Raw genomic sequence first — 20,121 nt, 5'->3', positions numbered from 1 at the left:
GTTCTCTAGATATCAGCAACACCGAAGAACCAGACATCGAGGATTGGTGGAGAGTTTTCGAAACATATCTTGAGGACCACGAACAGTTCCACAACATAAAAATTAATATCGAAAACCTGAAGAAAAAACTTCTTGAAACTCAGACGGAACTGCAGCAGGCCCGAGACAGCATACAACGTGAAATTGATGAAGATTTAGAGAAAATCAAATTCAATATTAAGAGCTGAAGCATGACGGATTTTCGAAATGTTTTATGTACAGACACATCTGAAAATGTTTTATTTTATTTTCTTATAGATTTATCTATATATGAATTACTACTTCTATTATTTATAAATGGTAACATTCTGTAAATATATTTGATATTCTTAAACTGTTGTACTCCTTTTTTTTTATTAGTTATAAGGATATACTTGGCCCACGATTGGGGAAAGCCATTTGAAAGGATATCCTGCAAATTTCAAGTAGCAAATTAAACTGGATCCAATTGATTAACTTCATTCATGCAGAAGCAGTGCGGAGATAGGATCATTTGCGCCAGAGAGTATATGACGGAATCTACAATCAAGTTCATTCACCTTTGGATTAGTAAATTGTTTTTTTTTATGAATCGAGGTCGTTACACAGGCATCAATAAGGATGTTGATACGGTACATTGCATGTTTGGAAACAAAGAATTAATCGAAAATGTTTTGTTTGCTCATGTCATGTGGATATTATGCACTTGGGAGAGCTTGATGTGTCCAATAGGCGTGTCAGTATGCGTATTGAAAGTGAGGATCGGTTAAGGTTGCACAGCAACTGCATGGATATCCTATAAAATATGCCAACAAAAAAAGGTATTTACTCGATTGTACGGAAAGCTTTCTTGGCTGTTTATTGTCGATGGACTACACAAAATTACACAGAACTCCACTGTTCAGAGGAAAGGGTATGGATTAGAAAAATCTACATTGAAACGAGTCGCAACACAAACATTAGTAGATAAGTTTTCAATGTGAGTCCACAAATTTTGAATAAATTAAGGGTCCAGTTATTGAAAAGCATGTCAAGAGGCGTAGGTTTTGCGTTGTCTTTCATGATTAGTTTTAAAGAATGTTTTGAAAATGAATGTGTATCATTATAGTAGTAGTACAGCAGTCATTCGCTAATTGGACTTATCTTTAATAGGACGTGCGTTCATTGGCATCTTATATTTGAATGATTGCTTTTGCTGTTTTGCAACCAGTTAGCATGGAAAATTCGATAATCGGGATTATTTTTCGGCCCAGTTAACGAACGATAACAGTAGGTTCCTCGAATTGCTCTTCAAAATGTCAAGGAATATGGGTTTGTTAAACCCGACGTTTGAATGTATCTTATATAATAAAATAACCGTCACCATGTATCTTCCCATCTGTTTTATTTTATTTGGGCTCATTAGCATTTTAGGTGTAGCAGAGCCGGGTTTATTCGTGAAAATTTTTTTCTAATCGGTGACACGTGGTAAATTACACAATGTCGGCGTAAGAGAATTCCTATTGTTCCACTTTTCACCGTTGGGCCGTGAAACCGCCACCACACTGTAGACGTAAATTTCTAACTCCGTTTAATGCGCGCCATATATTTAGGGTTGATCAGATCTACAATTACTGTCAGAATCTTAGTCGGATATCTAGTCCAATTCAATAAGGCATTTTTGAGTGCATACTCAAATCACCTTGTCTAATTTTAGTAGAAATGAACGGAACCTTTCACGTAATCATGTACTTTATCAAGTATGAAATTACTGACTATTTGAGGATAAACTTTTATATTACCGTGTCGCATAAGTTTGTTCGTTAGATCAGACGCACTTAACTTAGGATTTTGTTTGATTTTTCGTATAATTAACGGTAAAGTGACCAGATGGTCAGAGGTCTAACGCGGGACACAAAAAAACAAAACGTTATGTATATACGTTATGTGAACATAAACCATAATTTAGCGAATCTAAACTGATCAGTATTATTTCTTTCTGAGTATCGGCACTCAGTTATGATTTTTCGGTGGTTTAGATTTTGTTTACGCCCGAAAATCACTCGCTCAACCAGATCATTTACGCCTGGCAAGCACGATTCAAATTCTACAATTTTTTTCAAATTACCGAATGGAATGCTCGAAAATTCTAATTCATTTTTCATCGATTTTAATGTTAACGTATACGTAAAAATGATTCAAGGATGTTGATTCGCAGCAGCAGCACTGTCAAGCAACACCCAAAAGGAGTAGCTTGAGGTGCTGGTAAATCACTTCTTTTAGGCGAAAGAATTTAAAAACTTCTTTTCGTACTCATAATGAAAGAGATGTACTTGATGCTAGAATTCAACGAATGGTAGCGGACCGGGTACTTTACGTTCCCCAGGAAAGCGATGACGTCGAATATATCATTCATATGTAGAACGAAGTGCTTGCCGGAGTTGGGAAGGTGATGTGGTCTTTATGCCGAACCTGGGATCAGCTCATTATGCCAAAACACTCACTGGAGGATGGATCGGTTGGAGATAAACATTGTCGCGAAGACCACCAACCTTCCCAACATTCCCCAGCTTCGCCCGATAGAAAAGTTTTGGGCGAATGGCCAAAATAGAGAGACAGACGACCACCAAAGCCACGAAAAGGTAAAATAACAGGCCGATATACATCTTTCATCGGCCATGGTTCAGGTTCCGGCCAACTTCCGTAAGACCGCCCAGCGCTTCATATACGGCACTTCATCAAACAACTCTGCCTCTTCCTGTCGAGTATACACTAGTTCTTCCGGCTTATTTAAAACGTTAAGCCCTGACCGAGCTAGGGGACCAAAGATGAACTTTTCGTCTGACTCACGTTGGTCCCTGCAAATCAATAGAGGACTTTTATAAAAATCATTTTCTAATTTTGTTGCTGTCGCTTCCGATTGACACTCTCTAAACAAAAAGCCCAATGTCGGTGCGATGAAACCGGCTCAACGTATTAATCATTGGATGCATTATAAGCGCTCTTGAACTGACTCTTGAACAGTCTGCCAAATAAAAGTTTTTTTTGAGGTTCATCCATTTAAGAAAATCAACATGATCAAATTGTGATATTGAAATATATTGATATCGCGGGACATTTTCGTTTCTTTTGCCAAATGCGGGACGGAATCTTACGCGGGACATTTCGTTGAAATGCGGGACTGTCCCGCGTAACGCGGGACGTCTGGTCAGTTTAATTAACGGGTATTTCAAGAGGGACGCTACAAAAGTAGACCAATAGGGACAGCAAACGACGCTTTTTTTTTCCCGTTCTTGACATTTCTTTTCAGTAAGGTTTGTCATTTCATAATGGAAAGATATACAATCTAACAACGAGTCGAGATTTTTAAATTTACTACCGAAATTCGGAGTCAATGGCCTCTACTTTAGAGCGCTACGTCCAATTTATGGTCGTTATAATCGTCCTGCCAGATCAACAAAATCAACAGTCTAGTGGAAAAATTTGAATCCACAGGCATAGTACAAAATGTTCCCGAGCAAATTTGTAATGAAGAAGGGCCCGTAGTGTCGAGAATATTGCTGCCACTAGCGCAACCATTGAGGAAGATCCAAATCAGTCTCTCAAACGTCGTTCTCAAGCATTGGGCATCTCTGTGACGTCATTGTGGCGAATTTTGCGTTAAGATTTTGGCCTACATCCTTACAAGATTAAATGAATTGGGCTGAGCAACAACTTGAAAATTATCTGGATTTTCATCGAAAATTCATCTTCAGCGATGAGGTTCATTTCTGGCTGAATGGCTTCGTCAATTAGTAAAATATGCATGCATCCCGAAAAAAATACGGTTTGGTACGATTTATGGTCCGGCGTCGTCATTGGGCCATACTTCTTCCGTGATGTTCAAGACCGACACGTTACTGTGAATGGGAATCGCTACCGCTCAATGATAATCGAATATTTTTGGCTCCAATTGTATCATATGGACTTGGATAATATGTGGTTTGAACAGGACGGCGCCACAAGCCACACAGCGAAATTAACAATCGATTTATTGAAAACCAAGTTTGGTGAGCGTGTTATCTCACGAAATGGCACAGTCAATTAGCCGCCTTGGTCGTGCGATTTCACGCCGTTAGACTATTTTCTGTGGGGCTACGTCAAGTCTATGTCGTATGCCAACAAGCCAGCGACGATCGATGAACTTCGTACGAATATCGGACGTGAAATTGCCGCAGTATCGGCCGATTTATGCTAGAACTACTGCAAGCGTGCCCTTGGTGGCTATGCAAAAGAAATTGAGTTCCATACATAATGGCATCAAATGTACTTTTACATGAATAAAGAATTTCATTGATATCCAAAACCGTTTTATTTATTTTTTTTGTTTTCATTTAAATTTTATTTTAAAAAACCTTTGTAGCGTTCTTATTGAAAAACCTGACAAAAACCTGAAAAAAATTTGTGACAAATCGATAGATTTGATTTACAATTTTCTCCGGGAGAAATCTTCAGAGATTTGCACCAAAAAATACTTCTAACATCATGTCATCGATTCTTCAACCCTTTGCGATCGTATTAAATTTGAACATGGGTATCGTACTGGTCGTAATTATTTTTACTTGAAAAAGCAGTGATGTATAACTTTGAGAGATTATATACATTATATTCATAACTGGTGAAATTATGAAAGATGAACTTGATTATTTTTTTTGTTAACTTCAGATAAGTATCTACTAAGCATGTGTTTCAATGTGTTACATGCATATAAAGAATATTTCTTCGTGTGATATATTTCCAAACAGTCTCTAAAATGCAGCAATAATTAGTTTGGTGTCTTCCGCCTTCAATCGTTCTGTTTTAACATATGCCGCAATGCATGAAATGTTGAGTTAAGCCTTTCCTCAAGCACGGGTAACGGCTTTTGTTTATACTGAGTACCGTTATTAATCATTCATAGAAGCACTGTTTTGATTCGTGAACAAGTTCAGTAGACATTAAAATTCGTTTATAAAAAGACGGGTGGGTAATGTCGGTGACATAACCGGAGTGACGTAGGACTATACAAAGGGGACAGCTTTTGCTAAATATATATTTTAAATATATTGTTTTATTTTCTTCTCCTACGTGAATTCCTACCTATCTACCTGAAAAATGGATTAGTTTACTGTTTACTCTTTATGAACATGTTGGGGGTTCTGAAAAGAACCTTTGGTGTTGTGTTTTTGCGTTTTTTTTACAAACTTGATTCTTGATTTTTTTCTGAAGGCTTTGTACTTATGAAATGTTCAACGCCGGGCATCTTTCGGCGTATACACATATCGTACAATCAAAATGATGGCTGCGATAGGGAATGCACAGGTGGTCATCAGCTCGTTCACTATCATATATTTCACTATTGAGCACATTACCGTACCTTAAGCTGTGGTTTCGGAGACGAATGAACTGTAAGATTTGTAGTCTCCGCAAACAAAGTAAATAAAAATGCCCATCCTGCTTATGACATGTTGTACAGTAAATTACATTTAACGCGACGTGTCGAAGCACCACTCAGTGTCGCATTGGAGGCGATTTTAACCTGTAATTGAAAATTTGCGATGACAGTGATACAGTGTCGACTTTCAATTGGGGTCATAATTTGGATCTCTATGTTTACAAAAATGTCCAACTAAATATGTCGCATTACATGTCCGTCCAATTAGCTAAATGTCGAACTAATTGTAAATTACTGTACTTTCAATCTGGAAACAATTTAAGAATTGATGAAAATTGAATAATCAGGAAAGTCCCCAACTATCAATAAGCTCAGAACAACTGCCAAATTCACATACTCATCAGATCCTGGCAAACAATTTATGAAAAAATCAATTTGTGTTTTATTATTATTTTGGATATTATTTTAGAAAGCATTGAACTGTTTTTCGTAAACTCTTTTTTGAAAGGTTCAATGGCCCTGACAAGCGCCTTGTTTTATGGAATGGTTCCAATTTAGAAAACTTTGTACTCGTGGTTTTGAAAAAATCCATTTCGAACGCCCTCGATGCCGCCTTGTTCTGGATTTGCCACCAAAGCAGATTGTATAAAGAACAAACTTTTTTCTTCTGCTACCAGCTGCCGTTTTGCGGTTGCGTTTGCCACTCGCTGCAACTGCCTGTTGTCTTGATGTCCACCGAACCGAATGTGTTCTGTTCCAAATGCGGGTTTTCTTATCGTCGCGAGCAGCTTTGCCAGCTAACGGGATCACTTCGGCGGCCGAAACTATATAACGCCGGCTAGGTGGACTGGTGCACTGGTACTAACGCGCTCGGCCTAGCTACCCTTGCGGGGAACTCCAGACCGACACAGTTCGAGCGGGTTTTGCCTTTCCCTTCACTTTTCCTCCTTTGCCATGTCCAGACATGGCTGCTTGGGTTGGTTTGTTGATGTGTTGTGATGCGAACCGATGTGGTGTACGGTTTGAATGAGAATGATCGTTACGGAAGGAAGGAATTGTATTATAGAGACTTTAAAGTTTTTCAGTTCATTCGCCTCTAGCCTTGAGAAAGGCCCTTTGAAAACTCTACTCTACTCTACTCCAACACTACCACCTCCACCCTCTTGCCTTGAGAAAGGCACTCGATTCCTCGCCGTCCAGCTCGTCCAGCAACGATGTTGTCCAGTCGGTGTCCACACAAAGAACGATCGTTACGGCATCAGAGCGGGGATTTTAAAGCAGACTGACTGGCTCGAGAATTACGCATGTGTGAGACTGCGACCAATGTTTCGTTCATTTTTGTTCTTTTTCCTTTCCAATCGTGCTTCATTCTATTTCACTGCTGCTCTGGTTGCCCGTTTTGGTCGGTACGATTTGAGGAGCACAAAATGGACCAATCAAAAATGGGCACATAGTGCATTTGGACAATGCTTGATATTTCACAATTATTCAATTATTTATCTCAAGAAAAATGAAATGTTATTCGTTATGATAGATGCGTAGATATATTTCCTATCAATTGATCCAAAAACCTTTGCGATCTATTGAGAAATGCTCGAGTTATAAGCGTTCCAAATCTTGCATTTTTTCCTATTTGTTCAGTGCCTAGATTTCCATTTCACCCCCGTATATCTTCCGGTTAGACGTAGTCCTACGTCAAAAGTATGAGCCGATAAATTGGTCGACAAAATACGCTCTGAACGAAACCGTAGAGTAATTTCCTCGGAAATTCTAGATCAATGTACTGATCAACTATTCTCGTGTATACTGAACTCCGATCGAATCAGAATTACTCGAACGGACAGAAACTCAAGTTCAATCGAGTTGTGTAAATGTGACAGCATCGCCATGCAATTCGACGTTGAGCTTCGTATTCCATCTTTGTGAAGTGAAAATTGATAATGCATTTTCGGGTGGAATGAACAAGCTTCTAAAACAAAAATTATAAATGAAAAAAAAGGACTCTACGGAAAAAAACCAGAATAGTCTCTAATATGTGTTCTGTGTAACAGGATAACACATTCTTTGCATTTGGGGAAAAATATTAAACGAAAATTGTCTCTGATAATGATTTTATAGATGACGTTTTGGCGCAAATTCAAGGAGATTCAGGAATTCAATTTATGGCTATGTCTATTTATTGAGTATTTAAACAACACTGAATAATGATTTTTATATATGTACATTGAGTAATATATTTTTATTTTTTATTTTTATTATATTTTATCATAGCACGTCGATCTGATTTCAGAATGCAAAAGACGAATCGTGAAATCCGATCGGAGTTCAAAGCAATCGGATTCCGGAATATGGGTGACTGTTCGATATTGCTACTACAAATAATCAGCAATAAATCAGCCCACGTGGTGATTTAAATCTTTTATCACCTTGCATGGCAAATGGAAATGTACAAATCGTTTTCCAAAAAGATTGCATCAATGACATGATCAAAAGCGTAGGCTGATATCCAATATATCAACTATCAAACTCTGATAATTATTCAAAAATATCAACAACGCAGTTCAGTGAAGAGCAGTAAATAAATATGCAAGTCCATGAAAATAGGAATGATGTGAATACTCCTTGATTGAATCACATTGGCCGGTACATAAGCTTCAATGAAGTTGTCTGGCGTATCTTTGGTTTCCCAATTCATGCATGGGACGCAGCACTTATAAATTTAGCAGACCATATCAAAACGGTAGCGCGTATTTTTCTTTAACTGGCAATTTAACGAAATTAATATTGATTTTCTTTATTTAATTTTATCATTTTACGACAAAATTATATAACTTTTGACGTAGAACTACGTCTTTCAGGAAGGGTGCCAAATCAGAAAACAGGTCACGTTTTTGTGAAATAAAGTTAACGTTAATAACTATTTTCACAGAGAACAAATTCTGATACTTTGCACACCAATGGAATCGGAAATTCTCTAAGATTCGTTTTTTATACTATGCAGTACAATCCACTAATGGCTAAACATTTTAAATTAATGAAAACTGGAAGCATTCTCATATTCCCATACATTTGTTCTGTCGGTTTGTGTGTATTCCCGAACAGAGCTGTCAATAACGAGCAACTGATACATTCGTTTCGGCCCGTTTCCAACATATTTGTTTTGAATAAGCCATCCGCGATTTGAAGCCACACATTCGTTGCGTGGACACCGACTGGACAACATCGTTGGGTGGAGGTGTAGTGCCGGAATAGAGTAAAGTTTTCCAAGGGCCTTTCTCAAGGCTAGAGACGAATGAACTGAAAAAGTTTAAAGTCTCTATAATACAAAACCTAACCTAACCTGAAGCCACACCACTTCTCGTTTGGTGGTCATCGAAGCAACATGGTTGCCGCAGAGCGTCGAGCGGAGTATGGAATAGAGTTTCTTTCCACAAGGGGCCCTTCTCAGGGCTAAAGGCGGAAACCAAAAATAGAATAGAAGGAAAACACAGATGCGAGTGAGCTAACATAACACAACAAGCGGATATCATTGCTTAATGCTGATTTCACATACATACACATACAGTATCGTGGTGTGCTACGACAAAGAAAAGCAACATACGAGAATTTTTTGTGCTAGTGCGGATATGGAAGAGTATCCGGAATTTTAGAATATAGATATACACTAAATTTATTTAGAAAAACGTGCTGAATCTTATTTCGGACGCTTAAGGCATATGATGCAGAAAAAAGATCTGATTTTTATGCACAGGTATTATTTGGTTGATATTTTCAATAAATTGTTGCATGTTGTGGGGTACGATCACATCTCAAGCAGAATATAGGAGCAAAAAGGGATCATAGTTTGTGATCGATTTCTGAGTGGGAAGGAGAAAGTCTGATGCGAATTGAACCAAATAAAATAGAAACGCTTATAGCTTTCGACTCTACTCGGCTTTTTCGAGTCTACTGAAGTAATAATAGATTAAATAGCTAAAAAGTGTTGAAGTTCGGCGATATTTGTCCCTTCTAAACGGCAGCACTGCAAGAAATAGAACGAGTAGACAGCGATAGTCGTTAAACGCCGTTAATAAAATACGAACAGTTGAGATGTAAGTTATCGTCATTCCACCGCAGTACGCAAATAAATATACACGTAGTTTTCTATTACTCCCGAGTTTAATTTTTTTTTCTTACACGTGACCGTTGTATCATTCCGTTCTGCCCGGAATGTCCACTGTGAATAGCCTTGGTATAAATTTCCACAGGTTATGGGCCCAGTGAAGTGTAAGAGACAATAAAAGTGTTTTTTCGAGCGATTTTTTGGTTTCCCGTGGCACCATTGTAGTGCAAAGTTGCAGCGTCGGTGCAAAAGTTGTTTGGTATTGGTGTGCGGTTACCGTTGGGGCTTGTGTTTGCGTTACAGTCGGTACGCCGAAGCCGGGACTAACCAATACAAGTGGTTGTGTGGGAACAAAACTGAGTGACAGTATTTTGATAGGAATCAGAATGGCTGAGAAATTTTTGTTTGCACGGTTAAACAACCAAAATTACCAAACATGGAAAACACGGATGGAAATGCTCCTGAAGCGTGAAGATTTGTGGTTCGTAGTGGTGGATGCGAAGCCAGCAGTTGTGACGGATGCCTGGAAGAAGGCAGACCAAAAATGTGTGGCAACAATTGTGTTGTATATAGAAGACAACCAATTGAATCTCGTGAAAAATGTAACGGAATCGCGTACGGTGTGGGAAGCTCTTAGAACGTATCATGAGCGGGCAACGATGACGTCGCGTGTGTCGCTCCTCAAGCGAATTTGCAGTTTGAATATGAGTGAGGGCAGTGATTTAGAGAAGCATTTACAAGAGCTGGAAGGTCTTTTCGACCGGCTTACATGTGCAGGGCAGCAGCTAGAAGATTCTCTTAAAATTGCGATGATACATCGGAGTTTACCTGACTCGTACAGTGGATTGGTTACTGCTCTGGAAAGTCGTCCAGACGAAGATTTAACCATTGATTTTGTGAAACAAAAGTTGTTAGATGAGTTCCAACGAAGATCAGAGCGATCTGGAGGATCGGAGGAAAAAGTGATGAAGGCCAAGGATAAGAAGAGCAAAGTTTGTTTTCATTGCCAGAAGCCGGGTCATTTTAAGGCGAACTGTCGTTTGCTGAAGCAGCAACAGCAGCAACAAAATAAGAAAAGTGAGGGTGATTCGAAGAACAGTAAGCGCGATTCCAAGCAAGTTGCCGAAAAAGATCTCCCAGTGTGTTTCACGGTTGATGATAATCTGAAAAACGGTTCGTGGTATATTGACAGTGGATGTTCGTGCCACATGACGAGTGAAAGAACATTTTTTGTGAAGCTGGACAAAAATGTGAAAACAGAAGTCGTGTTGGCGGACGGTTCGATTACTAAAGCGAGCGGTATCGGTGAAGGAACGGTTCGTTGTGTAGATGGAGATGGTAAGGTGAACGATATTACCATCAATGATGTACTGTATATCCCGCCTTAAACAGTGGACTGATCTCGGTTCGTAAACTAGCGCAGAAAGGGTTCGAAGTGAAATTTGGTGCAACGAATTGCCAAATAGTAAGTGATACTGGATGTATCGTCGCGATGGGAGAAGTTAGTGGAAATCTATATGCATTGTGTACGGTGGAGCACGCGAAGCTCGGAAAAGTGATGCGGCATTCGAAGGACTGCCAGCACACCTGGCATAGGCGGATGGGGCATCGAGACCCAGCTGTTTTGGAACGTGCTAAGGAACTTTCGGAAGGAATTGTCGTTCAGGATTGCGGAATTAGGCAGATATGTGAGATATGTCTATAAGGCGAAATAACACGAAGTTCTTTTCCTAAGGTATCGGTACACAGATCAAACCACGTATTAGATTTGATACACTCTGACGTGTGTGGGCCTATGGCAAATGTTACTCCCGGAGGCTGCCGGTATATTCTGACATTAACCGATGATTATAGTCGTTATTGTGTAGTTTTCTTACTACGACAAAAATCTGACGTTGCGGTTTGTGTTAAACGATATGTCGCTCATGTAAAGACCAGATTTGGTAGAGCACCCTGTGTAATACGGTCTGATGGAGGCGGAGAATACCTTAATCGTGAATTGAAGGAGTTCTATGATTCAGAGGGTATTGTATCGCAGGTAACGGCCCCATACTCTCCTCAACAGAATGGTGTCTCGGAACGCAAGAATAGGACCTTGCAGGAGATGGCGTCGTGTATGTTACTGGACGCTAAACTGGAGAAGAAATATTGGGGCGAGGCAGTTATGACAGCAGCTTATTTGCAAAATCGTCTTCCATCCCGATCTGTAGATGTTACCCCTTACGAGAAATGGTTCGGGCAAAAACCCAACCTAAAACATATCCGCGTATTTGGAGCAACGGCTTTTGTTCATGTTCCCGCAGTGAAACGCGTGAAATTCGATGCAAAAGGTCAAAAGTTGGTGTTTGTAGGCTATTGCGAGGATCGGAAAGCCTATCGTTTCCTGGATCCGACGAATGACAGCATAACAATCAGTCGTGACGTTCAGTTTATCGAACAGAAAGATGGATCACCATTGAACAACTTGAGTGAATCAACCGCAGGAGGCTTGGATTGGCCTGGATTGACAAGTTTAGAAGGTGAAGTTCGGATGAATCCCAATGAAGCTCAGCTGCCGCTTCAGGAGGAGTTTCGTGAATCTGACGATGAACTACATAGCTGTGAAGAAGATAACGTCGAAGGAAGTGATGAACTGAGAAATGCTGATGGAAAACGTGCTACCCGAGGAAATTTACCACAACGATTCAACGATTATGTAGTGGACATTGCGATGGCTGTTGAAGCAGAACCAACAAGCTACAGTGAGGCAGTTACAGGTCCTGAGCGTGACTTATGGACGGAAGCTATGAAGGAAGAATTCGAATCCTTAATCAAGAATCAAACCTGGAGATTAGTAGACCTACCACCTGGCCGTAGGCCAATCGGTTGCAAGTGGGTGTTTAGACGTAAAGAGGACAATGAGGGTAACGTGTCTCGTTTTAAGGCACGCCTAGTCGCCCAAGGATACACTCAACAGTACGGGATTGATTATAGTGAGGTGTTTTTCGCCAGTAGCAAGCCAAACAACCTTAAGAGTCTTATTGTCAGTAGCCGGACACAAGCAAATGCATGTGCATCACCTAGATGTAAAATGTGCTTATCTACATGGAAAGTTAGTTGAAGAAATTTATATGCAGCAACCTGAGGGTTTCGTCAAGCGAGGAAACGAGAAGAAGGTATGTAAACTTGAGAGAAGCTTATATGGACTGAAGCAGAGTGCTCGTGTTTGGAATGACACAATTCATGAATTACTAATGAAGTATGGATTTATGCAATCAAAAGCTGATTCTTGCCTGTACAGTTTGGTGACGAAAAATGGAGTGCGTGTCTACTTGATCATTTACGTTGATGACATGGTTGTCGCCAGCACTAACATAGAAGAAATAAAAAGATTGGAAGCAGCTCTTAAAAGTAACATTGAATTAACATCGCTTGGAGAAATTGAACAATTTCTGGGAATTAGAGTTTCAAGAGACAAAGACGGTATCTTCAGTCTAGATCAAGAAGTTTACATTAGGAAGGTGATAGTTCAATTCGGACTGCAGCATGCCAAAGGCTCTAAATATCCACTCGATATAGGATATTACAAGAACCGAGAAGGAAGCAGAAAATTGCCAAATAACAATCGCTACCGCAGTCTTGTCGGAGCACTACTTTACATAGCACTTAATACTCGTCCTGATGTAATAGCAAGCGTTACTATTCTGAGCCGACAGACTAGTGAGCCAAACGAAGTGGACTGGAATGAGCTCAGAAGAATTTTGCGGTATTTGTTGCATACAATCAAGTATAAATTGAAGCTGATGATTGACAGGAATGATTCCGTTACGCTACAAGGTTTCTGTGATTCTGATTGGAGTGGTGATATTTCTGATAGAAAATCGACTTCAGGATATCTGTTCCAACTGGGAGGTGCTACTGTGTGTTGGGTGAGCCGCAAACAGGCGAGCGTGGCTCTTTCCAGCATGGAAGCGGAATACGTAGCTTTATCGGAGTCGTGCAAGGAATTAATTTGGTTACGTCGCCTGTTGGAAGATTTTCAAGAACATCAATTGGATCCCACCACAATCTACGAAGACAACAGAAGTTGTATTGACTTTGTTCAACTTGACCATTTGTCGCGTAGATCGAAACACATAGATACTAGGATGCATTTCACGAAGGACTTAGCAGAGAAAGGTGTTGTTGTGCTCAAATATTGCAGCACAGAAGAAATGAAAGCTGATATGTTGACAAAGCCACTTGGAAGCATCAAGTTGCGGAAGTTTTCGGAGGATGTTGGATTGATCATTGCAGACTAAAGACAAAAATAATAATAATATCGAGGAGGAGTGTTGAAGTTCGGCGATATTTTTCCCTTCTAAACGGCAGCACTGCAAGAAATAGAACGAGTAGACAGCGATAGTCGTTAAACGCCGTTAATAAAATACGAACAGTTGAGATGTAAGTTATCGTCATTCCACCGCAGTACGCAAATAAATATACACGTAGTTTTCTATTACTCCCGAGTTTTATTTTTTTTTCTTACACGTGACCGTTGTATCATTCCGTTCTGCCCGGAATGTCCACTGTGAATAGCCTTGGTATAAATTTCCACAAAAAGACATTACAAAAATTACGATGCGTTCTAAAATAATATCCGAAGTGATAAACAAGTGGATTGAATAATATAATTCCGTAGTTCTACGTCGAAAACTGCGGTCGTGTCCTAGATACAACCCATTACAATTTTTTAACTTTACATTCAACATTAAAGAGATCAAGTATGTCAGTTGCGTTTATAGAATACATTGAATAGAAAACATGTTTTTGACGTAGGACTACGTCTAACCGGAAGATATAGGGGGTGAAATGGAAATCTAGGCACTGAACAAGTAGGAAAAAATGCAAGATTTGGAACGCTTATAACTCGAGCATTTCTCAATAGATCGCAAAGGTTTTTGCATCAATTGATAGGAAATATATCTACGCATCTATCATAACGAATAACATTTCATTTTTCTTGAGATAAATAATTGAATAATTGTGAAATATCAAGCATTGTCAAAATGCACTATGTGCCCATTTTTGATTGGTCCATTTTGTGCTCCTCAAATCGTACCGGCCAAAACGGGCAACTAGAGCAGCAGCGAAATAGAATGAAGCACGATTGGAAAGGAAAAAGAAAAAAATGAACGAAACATTGGTCGCAGTCTCACACATGCGTAATTCTCGAGCCAGCCAGTCAGCTTAAAAATCCCCGCTCCGCTGCCGTAACGATCGTTCTCATCCAAACCGTACACCACATCGGTTCGCATCAGAACACATCAACAAACCAACCCAAGCAGCCATGTCTGGACATGGTAAAGGAGGAAAATGAAGGGAAAGGCAAAATCCCGCTCGAACCGTGTTGATCTGGAGTTCCCCGCAAGGGTAGCTAGGCCGAGCGCGTTAGTACCAGTGCATCAGTCCACCTAGCCGGCGTTATATAGTTTCGGCCGCCGAAGTGATCGAGTTAGCTGGCAAAGCTGCTCGCGACGATAAGAAAAGCCGCATTCGGAACAGAACACATTCGGTTCGGTGGACATCAAGACAACAGGCAGTAGCAGCGAGTGGCGAGTGGCAAACGCAATCGCAAAACGGCTTCAGGTAGCAGAAGAAAAAAGTTTGTTCTTTATACAAACTGCTTTGATGGCAAATCCAGAACAAGGCGGCATCGAGGGCATTCGAAATGGTTTTTTTCAAAACCACGAGTACTAAGTTTTCTAAATTGGAACCATTCCATAAAACAAGGCGCTTTTCAGGGCCATTAAACCTCCCAAAAAAGAGTTTAGGAAATACAGTTCAATGCTTTCTAAAACAATATCCAAAATAATAATAAAACACAAATTGATTTTTTCATAATTTGTTTCATAATCTGATGAGTATGTGAATTTGGCAGTTGTTCTGAGCTTATTGATAGTTAAGGGACTTTCCTGATTATTCAAATTTCATCAATTCTGAAATTGTTTCCAGATTGAAAGTACAGTAATTTACAATTAGTTCGACATTTAGCTAATTGGACGGACATGTAATGCGACATATTTAGTTGAACATTTTTGTAAACATAGAGTTCGGGGTCCAAATTATGACCCCACATTGTAAGTCGACACTGTACCACTGTCATCGCAAATGTTCAATTACAGGTTAAAATTACCTCCAATCCGATACTGAGTGGTGGTAATGCGACATGCCATTGAATGTAATTTACTGTAAAATATGTCACAAGCTGGATGGGAAGAAATTTTCCAACTGTGAAAGCTGTAGTGAGTGGCAAATGCAATCGCTAAACAGAAAGGTTTAGCCGAACAAGAAGGGGGTATCGAGTGATAACAAAACAATAAACTCTTTAGATTGAAAATAATTTTGTGATCCTGAAAAGGACCCTTTTTAGTCTGCATGTGAATCCAACGAGCGAACAAATCGTAATGAATGTATTTTTTTGCCATCGCTCCCTTTTAACGCTCATTCGTTCGTCTCGTTGGACTCGCCCCTCTGGCTGAGTCTGCCGATTTGTCTCTATCCTGTGAGTGTGTACCGCTTGAGTATAAAACACGTGGACCCCAAAAAAATATCTTATTTTCTTTCAAACCGTAAACCCGTGTGGTTGGAGGACAAGTTAAGGGAAAGGCAAAGTCTCACTCGAACCGTGCAGGTCTCCAGTTCCCTGTTGGTCGCATTCACTGATTGCTCCGCTAGGGTAACTAGGCCGAACGGGTTGGTCCCGGAGCACCAGTATACCTAACAGCGATTATAGAGCTTCGGCCGTCGGAGTGCTCGAGTTGGCTTGCAAAGCTGCTCACGACAATCAGAAAACCCGCATCAAGAACAGAGCAGCTTCGGTTCGGCGCTTATCAAGGCAACAATTAGTTTCAGTGAGTGGCAAAGTGTTTCTCCGGCACGTCGCATTAAATGTAATTTACTGAACAACATGTCACAAGCTGGATGGAAAGAAATTTTCCAACTGTGAAAGCTGTGGCGAGTGGCAAACGCAATAGCTAAACAGGAATGTTTAACCGAACAAGATGGGAATATCGAGTGATAACAAAAACACAACACCACAGGTTCTTTTCAGAACCATCAACATATTCATAAAGAGTAAACAGTAAACTAATCCATTTTTCAGGTAGATAGGTAGGAATTCACGTAGGAGAAGAAAATAAAACAATATATTTAAAATATATATTTAACAAAAGCTGTCCCCTTTGTATAGTCCTACGTCACTCCGGTTATGTCCCCGACATTACCTACCCGTTTTTTTTAGTTTCAATTTTTCGGCGGCTATCGTCTGAAACGTTCCATTTCTCTGTATGTTATAGATCCCTTCTCCACATTACACTCTGGTTGTGGAAGACCATTTTCCCACGGTCAAACCTTTACGTTACTGCTCGATATCCACGTGGAATTTATTCTTCATCGATCACAATCGATTAATTCCATTGATCGTTAAAACATTTTCAACTGAACAGCCAGAATATTCACTAGAAATTATTCAAATGGCAGAACAACGTGTGTCGGGTCAGCTAATGTTTTTATAAGAAAGGGAGGTGGGGAAATACGAACATATGAGGAAGAACTTCAATTATATTTTTTGAAACTAATGTTTCTCCAAACTTAAATGTAGTTTCTTGCATTTCAATATACTGTTTTTGGAATCAAACGGCCAAATGTTTTTCAATGTTTTTAAAAAACATTAAAACAGACCGAAAAGTAGAACATTTTTTCGATGATTACCCGCATGGACAGTGGAGGGAATATGGACAGATTTGCAATATTTACGTATGTATATCTTCAAAATTTCATGAAAGTAAGGGAGCAGAACAGAAAGAACTTATGAAAACGAACGATGAGATTAGTTAAACTTAACAAATTATAATTTCCCGATAATGTCAAGAACCGGCGACAACAAGCTAAGTAATCCGAATAAGCGCTGCCGGCGCCAAGCGAATATTTTTTTTACGAAACGTACGGTTGTCAAAGTGTTAAGAACAAGTAAACCTTTTTTTGCTCGGGAATTTTTGACCTGATGTATGATGATCTCCGTTCGGAGTTTCTTCCGGAGGATCAAGCAGTCCATAAAACGGATTACGTTATGAGGCGTTTGAGAGAAAAAAAATCGTCGCTAACGGCCAGATATGTGGAAGGATAACACTTGGATTTTGCATCACGATAATGCACCAGCTCATCGATCGATCATTATGAACAAATGTTTGACCAAAATGGAAAGAATATGACAAGCACCGAACTCTCCAGATATGGCACCTTATGATTTTTTTCTTTTTCCGAAACTCAAATTACTGAAGGGATTCATTAAATTCATAAAAGTGTTTCGATGACTGGATTGTTTGTAGGGAAAACTGTATTGCTTCAGATGGGGGATATTTTGAAGGCGATCATAAGAATTTAGATGATAATTGAACCATTTTTTTTAAACACAATTTCCCGGGATATATTTGACAGAATGTATAATCATATTCGTATTCACACGATATGGCGTGTAGTATATTCTTCAATTTTTTGGTTACTATGTACATAGAGATGATAGACTTCTCAGTTCCGAGTAGAGAGTGAGTTTAAGTATGGTCCCGTGTTATTTTATTAGGTTGTGCAAAGTGAAAGAATGGATGTGCTATTTTTAGAGATAGACTTAAACATAGTTTAGCTTCAACATGTATATTTTATTGATGACATTGACTGCCTTCCCGGCTGCTTATATGTATAAAATAACATTCTAAAAATATATTACTCTAAATGGTATGGTACGGCATTTCACCACTTTCTTCGCTTTCTATACAATCTACACGTATGTTCTAATGAATAGCATTATGAGCAATCGGTAATAGTTAAGTAAGTACACATGGACGGAATCAGAATCGATCGAATACCATTAAAACTACGGTGTTTTTGCTTATCACAATACTTTGTCTACTACTGAGCGCTCTTTTATATGGATATTGTGTATTGTAAATAATTTCTTATTAAATGCATTTGAATAAAAAGCCATACAACAATTAATTAAAATTACAATAAGTGATGTTTTACATTTTTCACTACCAAGATCGATTAAATCGGATTCTACGATAAGTACGTCGTACTTCTGTTTACTTTTTATTCAGCTTGGCGACAGCTGAAGAAAACAATCAACGTTTCAGTCAATAAAAAGGCACTTGTCTTTCCAATAACCTAGCATGCAAACACAAACCGCTCACAGTTGAAAGGCCCAGCTAATTAACACTCTGTGTCCAAACTACCCATACTGTTCAGAAGCCGTCACCCAATGAAGAAAATTACAAAATTTGCACTTGCCTCGTGGTTTGCATTTGAGATGAAACTCGATATATTGACAAGGGCACTGAAACTGACGGCAATGGCGGGCTGGCTGAAGGGATGTTACATCAATTAGTCCACGCATCGATTCGTTCCCCCACCTGGATGCGTACCGTAGCAACAGCAAAAAACCTCGTTCCTGTAACAAATCATGGTCAAAGCTATTGCGTGCCAACTCAAAAAAGAACGATTGTTTACGTTCACGATGTAAAACTTATTAATAAATTATTAGTTTCTCAATTTCTCAATCATGTTTGGACAAAATATATTGACAAGTTTGTACTAATACTTAATCAGATTGTAAATATATACTGAATATCATCTTCAAACGCTGCAACACAATAACGGCTTTAGGCATGTCGATCATATTTGTTTTACAATTTTTTATCGAGGTTTTAAAACTGGAACCCTATCCTTTGTAAACGTTGCCGCAGAGATGCACAACAAACTCGTGGATCTTCTTTTGGTTTTTTGTGCAGCAAAACCTCTTCTGCATACTGACACGGACAGTATGCAGTTGGAATGTGTCTTGGGGCTGAAATTATTCCATTTTCTTCGATGGTCCAATCCAATCTTCGCCGGAGATAATCCTTACCCCAGCGTTGTAGATACCGGAGGAAAATTTCCTCTGCTCTACCCTGCAGTTCATTGATATAATATATTTACATAAACTGTCAGTTAAAGCACTAACCACTAAACCCTCCAAATAATTTATATTCATAAGACAAACGTTGAATGAACGTACCTGCTTTCTCGATAGACGAGTCGTGTTCGCTCCTTGAATCACGATATCATTTGTGGACACATCCAATCGGCTCTCCCATCCAGGTTCGATCGTGTTGCCATTCTGTTCACTCCGTTCGATGAATTCATTCAAATAGCTGATACATTGGGAAGGCTCAAAGTACAGAAAACAGAGGTTTACTTTATGACAGGATATGTGGCCCCGATCGTCCAGCGCTAGGAGAATCTTGTGCCTTATCAACTGCTTGTTCACTCTTGCCATGCAGCGCTCCAAACCACGCGCCAAACGAAGCTTGACCCACATGCACAGAAAAATTGCTGCCGCATTCAGGAACAGCCAGCCCACTCCCAAAGAAAATAGTGTGATTCCATAAAGTCCGGAAAACAGCAAACCAAGTAGTACGATAAAGGCAAACAGGATCCACAGGACCAGTACTCGTTTGTAGCAAATGTTGTACATGGTGAAGCGGTAGTCATTCACAAGAGTTTCCATCGCGTGGACATACTCTTCGACAGTGAGCTGAAATGAGGCAAATGATCG

The 20,121-nt window shown here is 39.5% G+C and overlaps 1 protein-coding gene across 4 annotated transcripts in view; it reads right to left on the bottom strand.

Annotated features, from left to right (window-relative positions):
• Nucleotides 1-274: 274 nt before the first annotated feature.
• LOC129775590 (uncharacterized) overlaps nucleotides 275-20,121 on the bottom strand; it is a 34,352-nt gene continuing 14,505 nt past the window's right edge. The window contains exons 5-7 of one of the 4 annotated variants that reach the window (XM_055780492.1): nucleotides 19,582-20,100; nucleotides 18,816-18,975; nucleotides 275-451 (exon numbers count right to left, since the gene is read on the bottom strand). In XM_055780492.1, the coding sequence (XP_055636467.1) occupies nucleotides 396-451; nucleotides 18,816-18,975; nucleotides 19,582-20,100 (735 nt within the window). In that variant the 3' untranslated portion in view covers nucleotides 275-395. The other 3 variants (XM_055780491.1, XM_055780490.1, XM_055780489.1) reach the window with 3 other exon arrangements.

Source organism: Toxorhynchites rutilus, chromosome 3 (assembly GCF_029784135.1).
Source record: "Toxorhynchites rutilus septentrionalis strain SRP chromosome 3, ASM2978413v1, whole genome shotgun sequence".
Taxonomy (NCBI): domain Eukaryota; kingdom Metazoa; phylum Arthropoda; class Insecta; order Diptera; family Culicidae; genus Toxorhynchites; species Toxorhynchites rutilus.
This window is presented reverse-complemented; position numbering and strand designations above follow the sequence as displayed.